The following is a 14,379-nucleotide window of genomic DNA, read 5'->3' on the forward strand; positions in this document are numbered from 1 at the left end:
GATGCCGAAATCAATCTCTACATCAGCACCTCCATACATCATCACCATCCGGAACTCTCTACACCCCATTTCCTTGTCGAGAGGATCAATATCTCCTGTTAGATCACGCCAATACTTCGTCTCCTCGCCCGTACACCCCTTGGCTCACCCACGTCATGGTATCCTGAATGAATCCTGGCCGGCACCTGTGTCACCAACGCTTTTTTCGCAAACGGGGTTTCGACCGTCGGCGTCAGATGAGCTGAACGGGAAACTCAATAATGACCATAAATTGCCAGATGGGCGGGTTTTGAAACTAGGAAGAAGTAAGTTTTGCTCTCCTGCTTCGATCTACTGTACTCGTCCATATCTGACCCGTTATTTTCCAACAGCTCTCCGAACTCTTTCTCCTCTACTACCAACCCTCCTAATCAATCCGCTACCTCCAAAAATTCTATCCCCCAACGTCACCCTTCATCTCTTTCCATCGACACACCCGCATCTCCCCACCGTGAGAGGAAGGACCCTTTATCGTGCCGCCCTGTGGACCGTACCGGTGGCATGGAGCAGCTTACCCTTGGTAGGAAATGTCAAACTACAGATACTTAGCGAGCGCATTGTCCGCGCAGGAACAGTGTTAGACCAGGAACAAGATAATAACAATGACTACGGTGATGAACGGCTAGTGGTACGGTGGAAGACGGAACCCCGGCGCGAGGATCGCCATTCCGAGACGTTAGCTGCCACCAGACCCACGACAGATAAAGATCACGCTGCGTCGCAGAGAAATAGCCATGTTTCGTCATCGAAGAACGGAGTTAACAAAGGGTTGAGTGTGCTGCTAGGTGGTGACGCTCCGATCTTTCCGCTATCCAAGGAGGAACAATTCACCGGACTTTTCATCTTCTCATTTGATGAAGAGGGCCGCATTACGTCGCATACGATTGAACATGCTGATAACGCGACTGGCTGGGAACGAACAGCTAAGTTCGTAACATTGACCGACTGGTTGATCGGGAAAGCGAGAGGATCCTTGGGGCCTGCCCCAGGGCCTGATCTGGCGATGCAAGGCTGCCAGGGATATCACTGCCATCCAAGGGACAAATATAGCTCACGCCGGCGATCATAGTTGTGGCTCTCCTGCTACCTTTTCGGCGAATAATGGATCAGTACTTTAAACCGTGTGATACCGAGTGCCGTCCCGCTGACGGTGCGGCGCATCCACTTCAAGGATTTACAGGTTTACCGAGTATCTCTCTCAGTGGTTACGGCAATTCAATCCAATGTGTTGATCTCCTTGGTAATCACTCATTCTATCTAGCCTTGAAGTCTCGACGATGGCGTGGTTTCTAACAGACTATCTCCACTTTACAATGTATCTTACCGTGTCCATGTAAATTATTATACCCAGCAAAAGCCGAAAGATTTTGCCTGTGTGTGTTTATTTGTCAATCTGAACCCATTATGGTCCGTTCTATATAGGTGGAATACATTAGAGTGGACAGTTCCAGTCACTGAGCCAGCAGTGGAGTCCACCCACTCATGCTATATAAGTCTACTCAATATGTTGTACAAACCTCTAGCCAAACGATCCCTTCATCGATGTGTATGCGCAGATACACTAACAGGATCCCTCATTACTTCAGACCTTGCCATCACAATTTTTTCTTCTGAGCCGTAGATGCAATAGGAGGTGACTTCAAGGTCGTAAACACTCCCACGCAGACACCAAGCATCACAAATCCCCCGGTGGTATAGGCGATCTCACGCCCAGCCCACCAAAAAAGGGAGCAGAAAAGCAGAGGGCCAGCTGCGCGGCCCACCTGCCCCCAACTTCTCAGTCGGCCAAGTACAGCGCCTCGCTCCCCTTCCTGCGCCTCGAAGCTTCCCAGGCTGTTCAGCCCGGTTACCACAGTGGCGCTAGTAACTGCCAGGAGTCCACCTGCGGCGTACAGTCCGGGCAGAGAGGAGACTCGAGCAAGTAGAAAAAACGAGATGGCGCAAGCTAACACACCAGCGCGGACAGTAACGAGAGGGGGCAGGCGTCGGACGACAGTTCCCTGGAGCAAGGATGCAATCAGTCCCATCATGGACAAGAGACGGCCGTTTAGGGCAGATGGACTTGCTTTGTGTCCGGCATAGAATGTTGCAGTCAGAAAGGGAAGTGAGAATTCCAAACCCGAGAAAGGCAGGAGGAAGAGGAAATGAATCAAATTAAGCATAACTGGACTGTTGGTATGCTTGCGTGGGATCGAATTTGCCCTTTTTTCATTCGTAGACTTGGTAGCGTTAGACTGTGACATAGCCTGGCTGAGCTTAGTGAGACGAGGGTGTGTCTCTGGGAGACAAAGGTATAGATAAACTGTCTCAACAAGGATCAAGAGGAATGATACCCCCGCAGCCGTTGCAAAAGGGTTTGCAACTACGATTGTGACGTTGGAGAGAGCTGCCCCTAACGCTGGGCCGCAGGTAAATGCAACACTAAAACAAGCGCCCACCAATGCCATGGTTGAGCCTCTCTGACTGACATCGCTAATATCAGTCGCAATGGCATTAGCCATTTGGACGTTGCCTTCACTGAGCCCTCCAACAATGCGACTAGCAAGGAAGGTACGGAAATCTGTGGCAGCAACCCAGAGCGCGACGCTGATGGTATTGCCTGCCATTGAGCATAGAAGCGCCGTTCTGCGGCCATGTTTGTCGGAGAGATGCCCGATGAATGGGGCGGCAAGGGCCTGTAGGAGAGAAAAGAGAGAGCCCATTACACCTCCTAGAAGAACGATATCATAGCGGGAGTCGATTGGTTTGGCGAAAGCGTTCTTGTAAGCGTTTAGGTAGTGGAATAAGCGATTCAAGAGAGATGTGGGGGAGGGATCTTGGTTGCGGTAGAAAGTTAATAAAGAAGGGAATAGCGGTAAAATGAAGGTAAAGGATATCTGAGAGGGAACGGTTAGAACAGCGGGTGCTTAGCAGGTACGAAATTGAGCAGCAGGTGTACCAAATCCAGAAGTAAAGATGTCATCAAGACCTTGAGGATCCTCTTCTGCTGATCAGCGGCTAGCGCCATGATGATTGATATGGATGTGCAGGCAGAGGGAGGAGGGTAGGGAGAAAGAAAACAGAAAATTAGAAAGTGAATGACGAAAAGAACAAACAAAAGAAAGGAATTAATAGTCTTAACATGAAGGAGGAGCAGGAAGAGACATGTTCTACCTTTGGAAAATAAAAACGCATGCCCTCGCCTTATGTAATCGGGAGGGCTCGGCCTTTTGTCAGACCTCAGACAAACAAACAAACATTCAAGATTTGTATAAACCTGCCGCTGGTTCCATTGACTAACTGCACGCGTACTACATTGAACCTATCCTCTCAGGCTGTCAACGGCCAGTCTCGGTCCCAATTACTTTCACATTCAACGGTCCAGCCATCGTCTCCATGCGCCAACAAAATTAGGAAATAAAATACAGAAGAAGAGCGTTGGTCAGTGAAAGCGCGGCCCATGGGAGCCGCAGCGCTCACGAGAAGGAAGAGGAGAAAAGACAAGAAATTAAAGAGCAATATACCATGCACGCTCAAAAGATGCAAGACATGTACAACCAGAAACTAACTTTTGGAGCTTATCATCCCAAAAGAAAGGTAACGTAGAGCAAGGAAAGCTTGGAAAGACGATGGCCAACATACTCTACCATAGCCTTCCGAGCTCTTGTTGTAAGCATTTCAGAAGATTCGTCGCTTTCGTGAACCGTAACACCACCATTACCCATAACCTATTATGTAGGAATAGCAAGACAGATAGAGAATGCTGAGGTCCACAGTGGCCGCAGTGAACAAGGAGAGACGTGAAGAGAACCCAAGAAGCGGTGTCAAAGGAGCCTGGTGCATTGCAAAGCAGAAAGCGTTGGAAACGGTAATAGACTCCCACAGAGTAGCCTATGCCCACCCAGGCGGTAGATTAAATGGCGTTTAAGTCGGATCATTTATTGAGATCCAGCAGGGGGCGTGGCTGGGGTACCATTAGGTCCACCACGCCCCCGGCCGCCACGACCTCTGCCACGACCTCTGAATTCGCCACGTCCACGGCCTCGGAAGCCATCACGACCACGGCCACCTCGGCCTCGGCCTCGGAAACTATTCTGTCTCTGATGATGCACGACCGCTTCGAAACCGTCGCCACCTTGAGGTTTAAGCACAGTGACATTTTCAGCACCGTTGCCCGAAGCTTCCGCAGCCACGTTATCGCCCGTGTCGGCAGCCGCAGGAGTACCTTCGAAGCCAGTATCAGTCTCGGTCGGATCACGTGGCACTTCAACCCAGCCATCGGTATTCGCCGAGGGGGCAAAAGAATCGCCGGCATTAGGATTCCAGTTGGCCTCGGCGGTAGGGTTAGCAGCATCACCGACGAGCGTCTGAGCTGGTGGAGCGACCTGCTCGGGTTGAGATGCAGCATTACTAGTGGGCTCGTTCGTAGCGGGGGCTTCGGTGCCATAAGAGGATTCCTGGAGTTCAGTGTAACCCGCATTAGACAAAGTAGGATCCGACGCGGGAGCAGCACCCGTAGTCACTTCTTCAGCTGTGGGGGCATGTTCTTCAGAAGTTTGCTTCACTTTGCCATCTAATCGCCCAGAACTGTTAGCAATCCGCAGCCGGGCTAATGCAGCTTTTGAGACTGTTGCCTTACAGGTGATATCTAGGGTCTCGCCTTCAACACTGACAACCTTTTCATCCACACCATCAATTAGCTTCAACATTGAGTTGACAGCCTCATGTGACCCTCCATAAACCTGATAGAGAACACCCTCAAAGGCACGGGTCAAGCTGGAGGTTTCGTCGCCAGAGCGTCTCATAGTAGCTGCAGCGCAGAGAAATTTACTTAAGCTAAGCAGACGTTGTCTCAAGTCAGTTTGACTGGATTCATTGGCCTCAGAGACAGCTTTCTCCTTGATAGCGTCCACCTCTTCTTTATGAGCCCTTTCTAACTCGGTCTTCTGGGTGGCTAGGCGTTGCTCGTACTGAGCAGCAAATTCCTTGTAATGGGTGATCTGCTCCTCAATCTGAGCAATGCTGCCTTGCAGGGCGGGCTTTTTCAGTGCCTGCGCCTTTTGGTCGGCATTGATCTTTTTCTCAGCAACTAGATCATCTAGGGATTTTCCGGGATTCTCGGCAATGATTGCATCGACTTTGGCAGTCGCATTCTGTACAAGGCAACGTGAGCGGTAAGGGACACACGAGGGAGACTTGGATTATGGTCACTGACCAACTTCTTCACAGTGTTGCGCAGGTTCCTGGAAGGGGTACTATTAGCCCGATATCCCTAATACGAATGCGCAAAACTTCGCTTCGAGTAGACGAACCTTTGCAGTTCCTTGAAGTACGAGCTTTCAATGCTGTCCACACCGTTGACAGTCACCCCATCTAGTTTGGACTTATTTGAAGGACTAGAGGTATGCTTAGGCCTCTCCGACGGAGACTCAGGCTGTGCCTGGAGGTTGCTGTTGACGGGAGCGGCAGCCATGATGCTGGAAGATGACGTCTGTGGTTATCGCCTTAGAGGAGTGAAGGCAACAGGAAGAAATTCAACAGTATAGAGATAAGATGTAGGGAGGAAATAAAAGAGATACCCTGAAAATCTTTGATAAAGAAGTGGCAAGTGACGAATGACGGAAGGTGGGAAGAGAGCTGGAGAGCTGAGGTGTTTGAAGACGAAAAAGCTGGCGGTGCGAAAGATGCGGGTGGAACTCTTCCGAACCTCAGGCCGCTCCCTGTCGCGTGCAGCTTCAACAAAGCACCCAGAAAAACGTCTAGCCAGTAGGCGTGGAGCTACGGAGTCAATGGCTGCAGCCTTGAAGGCACATGTGTGCCTTTTTAAAGGTTATTCCACTCTAGAGCCAATTCTGTTAGGGAGGACCTTTTGTGGTATTCTTAAAACAAATACAATGGGGTATCATAGACTAAGTAACATTCCAGTCCTGACGGTGCAAGAGTGATCCACGCGCCAAAACACTTTACCCATATTCAACGCCAAAACAAAATAAAAAAAAAATTGTAGTCCAGTCATGGTGTCCTGTAGAATCTACCGCCTACTTCGTATAGATTTTCGTAAGGATTTCAGGAACATGTATGCGGTATGAAATGACACCGTCCGATCAACCCTTGAACTTGCGTAGTGTTCTCTGTATAACAGTGAGAATGTGAAGCTATGGTCATAGTAAATACATTAATGGACCAGAATCATACCTCAGTCACCTTTCGGATAGAATTTGGGCTAACGCTCTTTTCACCTGCTTTCCGCGAGCGAATTGATGCTTCACGCATCAACCTAATAATGGGCTCTCAGTATACCAACCCTTCGTCACATTCAGCAGTCCTTTGCACATCCCTAAACTTCGGGCTCGTATGTGACAAGAGGACTCGTTGATGATGGCAGTTACTCACTCTTGCATGAAGAGCATATAGTCTAGGAAGATCTATGACGGAGTATAAACAACAAGTTCCTATAACCAACCGTAGGGCGGAGTATGCAGGGTACTTACGAGTATATCGGCATTCTTGCTCACGTTCCGATTTGACTGAGCTTTGATAATGCGCTTCACCGTTCCGCGTGGATAAAGCTTTTGCGTGGCGGCCATCGTTACTGGTAATGTCGAAGAGAGGCCAAGTATATATGAAACAGGCGGCAAAGGAGATGATGCTCTGGCAAAGTTAGTGGATCACCATAACAATTCATCATTTTGATAAGCTTCGGCTTGGCATGTTTATGTAACATTTTACTAACAGTGTGGGTGGTGGTAATAAGGCGCGGTTTAGTAATTACGATACAGCAACCCTTGAAAAGTCTAGGCACTCTTCTGCAACGACCTATATAGCAGGGACAGTATGTACAATATAATACAAAACAATCTTAATATCAACAAAGATAGAGCATATTTTCAAGTCATATAGAGACAGTTTATCTTGACTAGGCAACAGTAATTAGCACTGTGCAAATCGCTTGCGGTGTCGCAGTAGTCTCCATGCGTAAATCAAAGCCAAAGACCCTATAGCAGCCCGCCACGCCAGGAAAATCTGGATAGCAATTCGGAGTCTGGCATAATAGCCTTTGAGCATGATACCAACAGCATGTGTCTCACGTTCCAATTCTCTGTTAACGGATGACCCATAGTATCTGCCAACCCCCAGCCCCTCGACGCTTACTTCATTATGCATTTGGTTTGCGTGCACAGCATCATATGTTGCAGCTACAGCAACTGTTTGATTGTCAATCGTTGTGTTGCTTGGCTGAGATCCAGACTTGACTTGGAGCCTGTTGCGTTTTCGTAGGCGATATGTTAGAATGCTGATAATCAACCGTAAATCAGGGGAAGTAAATGTAGGGTGCTCCCATAATTGCACAGCTGTGTGAGGCGGAAGCATGTCTAAAAAGTCAGCTAAAATACCCAGGGTCAAACCCCAGAGAAGAAGTGGTCGAGGCTGAATGTTAGAACTAGTTTGGTTTGGTAAGAACCACGTCTTGAATCGTTGTAGTAGCGAAGATGATGCCTGGCTATCTTGATTCACAAACCCAGGGGATACGTTGCAATGGAGGCTCTCAGTTGGTCTCAACCGGACGGCAGAAAACTCCATGAGGCCCAACATGTAACGAGAGGTAAGATTGGTAATGAACCCGGCCGTTTTCGCGTACCGTTGCGACATATCGACATATTCCACTGTACGCTGCGATGGAGAAAGGAGAACGTTGAGAGAAACCCAGTGGGTTGAAGCAACTTCGGTCGGCTGTAATCGGAGAGTTGGGGAATCACTGCATGTTAACAGGAACACATAGGGACAAAGAACCATCAAGCTTAGATTTGCCCTGAGTCAGTACATTTGGATTAAGAGAGGGTAACGGAAGAAAGGGCGTACGGCACAGAGGTCCAACCAGTAGATACGACACGCTCCGGCAAATTTCCCACAAATATGCAGTCGTCTGTCGTTAAGTCGAGTCCTACTTCCTCCGATGTTTCCCTGATCGCGGCAGCTTTGTCATCTGCATCTTCTGGATCTCGCTTCCCTCCTGGTAGGGCAATATGGCCGGTCCAGCGGTCTCCTACACGGGAAGCTCGCTTGATAAAGAGAGCCTCAGGATCACCTTTCTGAACCCAGCCTTGAGAGAAGAAGGCATCCAGGCGCTGTTTGACAGACGCAGTGTTGTCTTGTGGAGAAAGGGGGTGTTGCGAATCGGGCCAGTGGTTATACGTAGGTCGGACTCGAAGAACGAGGGCCACAGAGGCACGTTTCTTGCATGATGGCGGATTGGGGACACAGGGGTACGGATGCTCATGGAGGTCTAACAGGACATCATGGAGAGACTTTGAAAGCGGAACCGCTTCCTCCAACAGCTCGGGATTTGGTGTCTCCATAAGAATCAAGTATCCAGGTACATGAAGTCGCTCCAATCAGCTGAAGTGAGATATTGTACCTAGTTGATGGGCAAAAAGACAGACAATGAAAGTACTAGAAAGGTAATTGAGACCAGTTTCCGAAGTTCACTAGGATCACCTCGGCTCTATCGGTATGATATGATATCCACTTTGAAGTTAACAGTCAGCGAAACGAAACTAGGCCGTATCGTATTGGTATTATGAAAAATACACGGCTGGCCGATGGACCCTTCTGATACCTTACCATAATAGGAAGGAAAGCTTCGCACGTGCGTCCAGACTCCATTGCGATAAGTATGGACTTATGGACTAGTATGGCCCGGGGGCAAGAGAGGTATTAGGCTAACATGACACTATAATTGCAGGGAAAATTTTTGTCCACTGAAATTTATCTTCCTCTCATCCTTTGCCATAGCTTGGGATGAAGTAAGTTATTTATCTCATTGCTCTCGGCTGTCCTCAATTTCACACCCTCTCTATCCCTTCGAACCCAATTACCGAGTACTCTACCTTTCCCTTCCCCACCGTCTCCTCACCTCCCGAAGTAGTATCTTGGGCTACCATGCGCTTCGGTAAAACTCTGAAGAATTCAATTTATCCCCCATGGAGTGGGAAGTATATTGATTATCACAAGCTCAAGGTCCTTCTGAGAGAGCATGATGTCACCGGGGATGGCAGCGACTCAGACACTCAATGGACGGAGCAGGATGAGGAAGCCTTTGTCCAAGAACTTATCAACGCTCAAGTAGACAAGGTCAACGCTTTTCAAGTCGAGACTTCTCAGCAGTTGAGAGAGCGTACTTCTGTCTGTGAAACCAAGCTGCGGCCACTGGCACCAGCTGACGAAAACGAGACACCTACCGTAGCGAATGGGGATGAAAGAAAGGCCATCGCTTCCGAGGTACTCCATGAATTAGATGGCATTACTAAGGAAGTGAGTGAGCTTGAGAAATACAGTCGCATTAACTTCACTGGTTTCCTCAAAGCTGCAAAGAAGCATGATCGGAAACGAGGGGCACGGTATCGTGTCAAGCCTCTACTCCAAGTCCGGTTATCACAGTTGCCATTTAACTCGGAAGATTATTCACCCCTAGTTCGCAGATTGTCAGTGATGTATTCCTTTGTTCGCGAAATATTGAGTCAGGGTGTTGTTGAGTCCAAGGATACTGAGATGCCTCGATTCGGTCAAGACTCCTATTCATCATTCAAATTCTGGGTGCATTCTGATAACATCTTGGAAGTCAAAACTTACATTCTTCGACGATTGCCAGTCCTTATCTATAATCCTGGCACTTCCAAGGAATTAGAAACTCTTCCGGACGATCCTACGATTACCTCGCTATACTTTGACACTCCGCAGTTCGACCTCTATACTCAAAAGGTCGCCCGGGCACCAGAGGCCAGCTCTTTGAGGATTCGATGGACCGGAAATCTAAAAGACAAACCTGCTATTTTCTTGGAGAAGAAGGTCGTTACAGATGACGACCGCAGTAAAGAGGTGAAGGTGCAACTGAAACAGAAGCATGTGAAAGAGTTTCTGGACGGCGAATATCGATTCGACAAAAAGCTTCACCGGATGACAGATATGGGCAATGGGGAATCGCAACAGGCAGAGTCCCTTAAGAGAGATGTAGACGAATTGCAATCATTCATCAAGGAGCACCAGGTGCAACCCATGCTCCGAGCAAACTATACTCGCACGGCTTTCCAAATTCCTGGTGATGATCGAATCCGCATCTCTCTCGATACTAACTTGGCATTGATCCGGGAAGACTCTTTGGACGAAGAGCGTCCCTGTCGTGACCAGAATGAATGGCACCGCACAGATATCGATGATACCGGCATGGAATACCCCTTCAGCACCATCCGAACCGGTGAAATTGCGCGTTTCCCATATGGGTTGCTGGAAATAAAGCTGAGGGGAGAGTCAGCACATAAGGCGGAATGGGTTAATGACCTGATGGTTTCTCACCTTGTGAAGGAGGCCCCACGATTTTCTAAATTTGTCCACGGTGTTGCGCAGCTTTTTGAAGACCACGTCAACAGCTTTCCTTTCTGGCTTGGTGAAATGGAAAATGACATCCGCCGGGACCCAGAGACTGCGTTCCAGCAAGAGCAAGAAAGGATTGCCAAACGGGCCGAAGATGACATGGCAGTTGGAAGTTTCCTTGGCAACAGGGCGAGTCCGTCTGTAAAGCCCTTAGTAGGATCACCCGTCTCTAGGTTACCGGACGTTGAAAGCTCGTCACGACAGCGGCAATCATCACATGCAGCACCATCCTCTAGGCCGTCTGCCTCAGAGGGTGTATCTCACGAAGCATCGGAACTGCCCGAGCAGGAAGAACGGCCGGTCACTGTGTCCCGCCTGGCTGCGCTGTTCCCAACTTTTTCCATTTCACGTGCCAATCGTGCGCACCAGGCTTCGGTTGCTTTACCGCCAGGTGTACGGGAGCCAGGCACATGGATCAAGGATTCTGGGCCAGTCAAGGTAGAAAGCAAAGTGTGGCTTGCCAACCAGAGGACCTTCATTAAATGGCTTCACGTCAGTATTCTTCTTTCTTCGCTATCCCTAGGTCTCTACAACGCTGCGGGTAAAAGCAATGACATAGCACGTGTCCTTGCTATCGTCTATACGTGTTTTGCGATCTTTTCCGCCGCTTGGGGGTGGTACATGTATGAGAAGCGGTCTCGACTTATCCGACAACGAAGCGGGCGGGATTTGGACAATACTTTTGGACCTATTGTTGTGTGCATCGGATTGGCTGTAGCCCTTATATTGAACTTTACCTTTAAGGTAAGACCTTGTGGATTGCGATGTCGTTCATCCCAGTAGCTAACTCACGACTCAGTATTTCAATACCTTGGAGAAGCTTAGACAGGATCAGTCTTCCCATCCCGATATGCCTGCCCTGGTCAACCAAGGTGGCTATGCACTTTGAAGTTTGCTATCCTACCGGGAACGTTCTATTCACAGCCGACCTGCTGTCAGCTGGAAAACCAAAGCTTGGGACTTTCTTGCTTTTTTTGATCTCACTCTTAACGACAATTCGGCTGCTTGATTTGGAAATGAACACAAGCATTTGTGTATTTGATGTGTGTCGTATACCTTGTTGCACAAGGATTCTAACAATGAAATGTTCAAGAAAGAATGAATGAGTGAATGACGGTTGATGCTACCCGAAGGTGTCAAATACTAATAGCAATAAATAGCTAGGAGAGCATCGATTACTTAGCCAAGGTAGCCTACAAAACGGCGCTGTCGCTGTCTGCTTGCCTACCTCGTTCGCAAGGTTACGTATGTACACTCGCATGGGATACAATGTTGTTCAACGGATATACCGGTGGTGCTTCCCTCGAACTGGCCAAATTTTGTTCATGAACAAACTTGTTCAGGTCTAATGTAAAACACAAACTTGAATACATATTAAAGTAGATGGAGGATTCACGTGTATTTCCGACCCCTGGGCCTCCCCACTAGCGGGGTGCGCTCAGGATCCAAATCCTGTATTGGACTTTGCAACGCATCGGATGATTGAAGATCTTTCCTTTGGATCGGGGGCCTGTAAAGCGCGCTTGGGACGTAGCCGTCGAAATTGGTCCTGCCTCCATGTTTAATGAATGATATGAAGCCTTAAATGACGAAAGTTCTTACCGATCAAGGAATCCACAAAATAGCCAAAGGTACATAGTTCCCAAGAACGCGATGATCCATTCAAGGATCCCTGCCTTTTGGTAGCTTGTCGTTTCCTCAGGGACGGTTAGGGAGATAAAAGCGACTCCGAGGAACACCTCTATAAGGATCAAGGCGGTTGAGAGGGAGGCACTGGTACGGAGAATCAGTTCTTGCCCATGGTGGTTGAAGGTAAGAGGGATGTACAGCGAACAGGGAGGCTGAGCAAAGGGACAGGAGAGAGTACACATACAACACTCTCACACGTAAACTTCGCTTCCCCCAATCATGTTGCCATATGCCCAGATGATACACATACGACACGAACCCGAGCACCTCGTTTGAATACACGATAGCAGTGCAGGCAGATTGTATAGCCATGCCAGCGAAACAAACCTGAAGGAATACATGGTGCGCACTCTTGTACCGAAAGGTGTCCATGACGGCCAGTAAGATTAGGGCCATGCTGGCCACACTGGCGGCGAAGATTGATAGCAGAGAGATAAGCCTCAAGGTTCTCGTAGTTTCATAGTCCTCTTCGTCCTCGCTCGGGGATTGATTGTCGTCTGGGTCGTCATAGTTTAAGTTGCTATTTTCAACATAATTATGACCTCCATTATGGTTACGATTATCAAGCAAAGGACGCTTTACCAAGGCGAACCCCGGTTCATAGCGCACTACATGAACAGTAGCGACGGTGATGAGGAATCCCACGGCTGTTATGGAAGAGCCCACTAGAAAAAGCGGTTTCAGCTCGAAAGAGGCAATGTCTGAGATGAATCTACCTCCCGTTAATCGGTCATACGCAACCATCAGACCAGGGATAGAGGGAGGGGTTAGACGCTACGAACGCAACATGCGGGTTACTCTGTCCCGGATATTGAGGCATTCCGCGGGCGAACCATGTCAACAGCAACGAGGCCAGAGTTAAAAACCAGGCCGAACCAGCGAATGCGGGAAAGAGAACGAGTCGACTGGGAGGGATGTTGAGGATGAAGACATGGAGAAAAAGCCAGATTGTATCATGACAGCGAGGAAAGGGGTTAATACTCATGTGAGATTTTGTTGTATATGAGAACATTTACGTAGATGGGGGATCTTCACAGAGGGGAAAGAAGTCTATATAGTATCCAAAAATACGAATGAAGTATGTGTATATGTATGTATGGCTTATCGATTTCCTTAGATGACATTCTTTCGATGATTGTTCCTTTGATGATGTCATTCATTAGGTCGAGAAAATGCATAATTATACCAGACAGCAGCCCAATGACAAATACAACCGACTATAACATAACTAATCCATTTGTATCCCAGAACTTCATTTCAACTTTTTATTGTTTGCTGACAAATCAAGTATATTTAACTAGCTAACTAATCATAGAAGCAAAAAATAAAAAATAAAGGACCATAGACATACCCAGGTCCTATCAACAATCTAGGGTCTACTAAATACATTTGAACCAATTCATTCATAATTAGGACACCTGTATCTACCGCTGATATGACGAACTTTAACATCCAGATAATCTCGGATAGCGTCTGTCCGGTAAGGAAACGCCCTTCCCTTTCTTTCAAGCAAGACGTATGTCTAACACTTCGCCCAGTGGTGCTACGTAGGCTTACGCCGTCTGTCCCGCGCCATCACAACCCATAAATCCATCCATCCTGCAGACACTTTCACCCTTACCTGGCACGCCTACTACCTGCGACCCGACAGCCCGCCATATCCAGGCCGAGACAAGAGGGAGTATTACATCAGGCGGTTTGGCGAAGATGGCTTCTCGCAGCTCTACACCCAAATGTGCGAGGTTGGACGGCGGGAAGGGATAGCGTTCAGATTCTCCGGTATGGTAGGAAACACGCGGGATTCCCATCGGTTGATTTGGTATGCCGGACAGAAAGAGAAGGAAGCTGGCCCTTCCATGACAATTGAACGGGGTGTAATTGGCGGCTTGCAGACGCGGGTCGTCGAGAATCTGTTCCGGTTGTACTTCGAGGAGGGGGGAAATATCACGGATCGAAAGATACTTCTGGAGGCTGCGGTTGCGGCCGGGTTAGACCACAGTGAAGTGGAGAGAGTTCTGGAGTCGGACGAGGGAGGGCAGGAGGTTGATGCAGAGGCTGGTCGAGCTCAGGGGCAGTTGGTTACTGGGGTACCTTATTACACCATCCAAGGGCAGTATGCTATTGGAGGGGCTGAAGATCCCTCGGCGTTTTTGAAGGCTTTTGAGCAGGTGAAGCAGCAATCTTAAGTCAAGGACGATTATTATCGATAAGAAAACCACTGGATTGCTATATGGAGATCAACCG

General features: G+C 48.5%; 8 protein-coding genes across 8 annotated transcripts; 3 read left to right on the plus strand and 5 right to left on the minus strand.

The window, feature by feature from the left end:
* Position 1: 1 nt before the first annotated feature.
* On the plus strand, positions 2–1,108 carry BDW43DRAFT_315642 (uncharacterized protein; the record flags this gene model as incomplete). Its single annotated transcript, XM_032048121.1, has 2 exons — positions 2–305; positions 372–1,108. The coding sequence occupies 2 exons, from the start codon at positions 2–4 to the stop codon at positions 1,106–1,108; spliced, it is 1,041 nt and encodes a 346-aa protein (XP_031895561.1).
* Positions 1,109–1,634: 526 nt separating this feature from the next.
* BDW43DRAFT_322836 (putative tetracycline transporter) lies at positions 1,635–3,687 on the minus strand (the record flags this gene model as incomplete). The annotated part of the gene is made up of 2 exons (XM_032049635.1): positions 2,978–3,687; positions 1,635–2,915 (listed from the first exon to the last, which is right to left on the minus strand). Exons 1-2 carry the CDS (start codon positions 3,044–3,046, stop codon positions 1,635–1,637), a joined length of 1,350 nt encoding a protein of 449 aa, XP_031895562.1. The 5' UTR covers positions 3,047–3,687.
* Positions 3,688–3,951: 264 nt separating this feature from the next.
* BDW43DRAFT_210829 (uncharacterized protein) lies at positions 3,952–5,762 on the minus strand. Its single transcript, XM_032039253.1, has 4 exons — positions 5,331–5,762; positions 5,234–5,261; positions 4,658–5,171; positions 3,952–4,591 (listed from the first exon to the last, which is right to left on the minus strand). The coding sequence occupies exons 1-4, from the start codon at positions 5,489–5,491 to the stop codon at positions 3,957–3,959; spliced, it is 1,338 nt and encodes a 445-aa protein (XP_031895563.1). The 5' UTR covers positions 5,492–5,762; the 3' UTR covers positions 3,952–3,956.
* A 114-nt stretch (positions 5,763–5,876) lies between these two features.
* On the minus strand, positions 5,877–6,773 carry BDW43DRAFT_290297 (uncharacterized protein). The gene is made up of 4 exons (XM_032043491.1): positions 6,510–6,773; positions 6,412–6,443; positions 6,214–6,295; positions 5,877–6,149 (listed from the first exon to the last, which is right to left on the minus strand). Exons 1-4 carry the CDS (start codon positions 6,603–6,605, stop codon positions 6,123–6,125), a joined length of 237 nt encoding a protein of 78 aa, XP_031895564.1. The 5' UTR covers positions 6,606–6,773; the 3' UTR covers positions 5,877–6,122.
* A 175-nt stretch (positions 6,774–6,948) lies between these two features.
* BDW43DRAFT_315645 (NUDIX hydrolase) lies at positions 6,949–8,375 on the minus strand (the record flags this gene model as incomplete). Its single annotated transcript, XM_032048122.1, has 2 exons — positions 6,949–7,816; positions 7,879–8,375. 2 exons carry the CDS (start codon positions 8,373–8,375, stop codon positions 6,949–6,951), a joined length of 1,365 nt encoding a protein of 454 aa, XP_031895565.1.
* A 583-nt stretch (positions 8,376–8,958) lies between these two features.
* BDW43DRAFT_315646 (SPX domain protein) lies at positions 8,959–11,335 on the plus strand (the record flags this gene model as incomplete). Its single annotated transcript, XM_032048123.1, has 2 exons — positions 8,959–11,190; positions 11,246–11,335. The coding sequence occupies 2 exons, from the start codon at positions 8,959–8,961 to the stop codon at positions 11,333–11,335; spliced, it is 2,322 nt and encodes a 773-aa protein (XP_031895566.1).
* Positions 11,336–11,838: 503 nt separating this feature from the next.
* Positions 11,839–13,120, minus strand: BDW43DRAFT_303675 (Frag1/DRAM/Sfk1 family-domain-containing protein; the record flags this gene model as incomplete). Its single annotated transcript, XM_032045458.1, has 4 exons — positions 11,839–11,995; positions 12,049–12,219; positions 12,320–12,847; positions 12,918–13,120. The coding sequence occupies 4 exons, from the start codon at positions 13,118–13,120 to the stop codon at positions 11,839–11,841; spliced, it is 1,059 nt and encodes a 352-aa protein (XP_031895567.1).
* Positions 13,121–13,570: 450 nt separating this feature from the next.
* On the plus strand, positions 13,571–14,321 carry BDW43DRAFT_315648 (DsbA family oxidoreductase; the record flags this gene model as incomplete). Its single annotated transcript, XM_032048124.1, has 2 exons — positions 13,571–13,615; positions 13,674–14,321. The coding sequence occupies 2 exons, from the start codon at positions 13,571–13,573 to the stop codon at positions 14,319–14,321; spliced, it is 693 nt and encodes a 230-aa protein (XP_031895568.1).
* Positions 14,322–14,379: the final 58 nt, after the last annotated feature.

Source organism: Aspergillus alliaceus, assembly GCF_009176365.1.
Source record: "Aspergillus alliaceus strain CBS 536.65 unplaced genomic scaffold BDW43scaffold_61, whole genome shotgun sequence".
Taxonomy (NCBI): Eukaryota; Fungi; Ascomycota; class Eurotiomycetes; order Eurotiales; family Aspergillaceae; genus Aspergillus; species Aspergillus alliaceus.

Excerpts from the sequence above, each read along its gene's own strand:
- BDW43DRAFT_210829 (XM_032039253.1), bottom strand. The coding sequence starts at position 5,491 with ATGGCTGCCGCTCCCGTCAACAGCAACCTCCAGGCACAGCCTGAGTCT. Across the intron at positions 5,262-5,330 it reads TACTTCAAGGAACTGCAAAG|GAACCTGCGCAACACTGTGA; the intron begins GTTCGTCTACTC and ends TACCCCTTCCAG. Across the intron at positions 4,592-4,657 it reads CGAGACCCTAGATATCACCT|ATGGCAAAGTGAAGCAAACT; the intron begins GTAAGGCAACAG and ends CTGGGCGATTAG.
- BDW43DRAFT_290297 (XM_032043491.1), bottom strand. The coding sequence starts at position 6,605 with ATGGCCGCCACGCAAAAGCTTTATCCACGCGGAACGGTGAAGCGCATT. Across the intron at positions 6,296-6,411 it reads TATATGCTCTTCATGCAAGA|GTTGATGCGTGAAGCATCAA; the intron begins GTGAGTAACTGC and ends GCCCATTATTAG. Across the intron at positions 6,150-6,213 it reads CTATCCGAAAGGTGACTGAG|AGAACACTACGCAAGTTCAA; the intron begins GTATGATTCTGG and ends ACTGTTATACAG.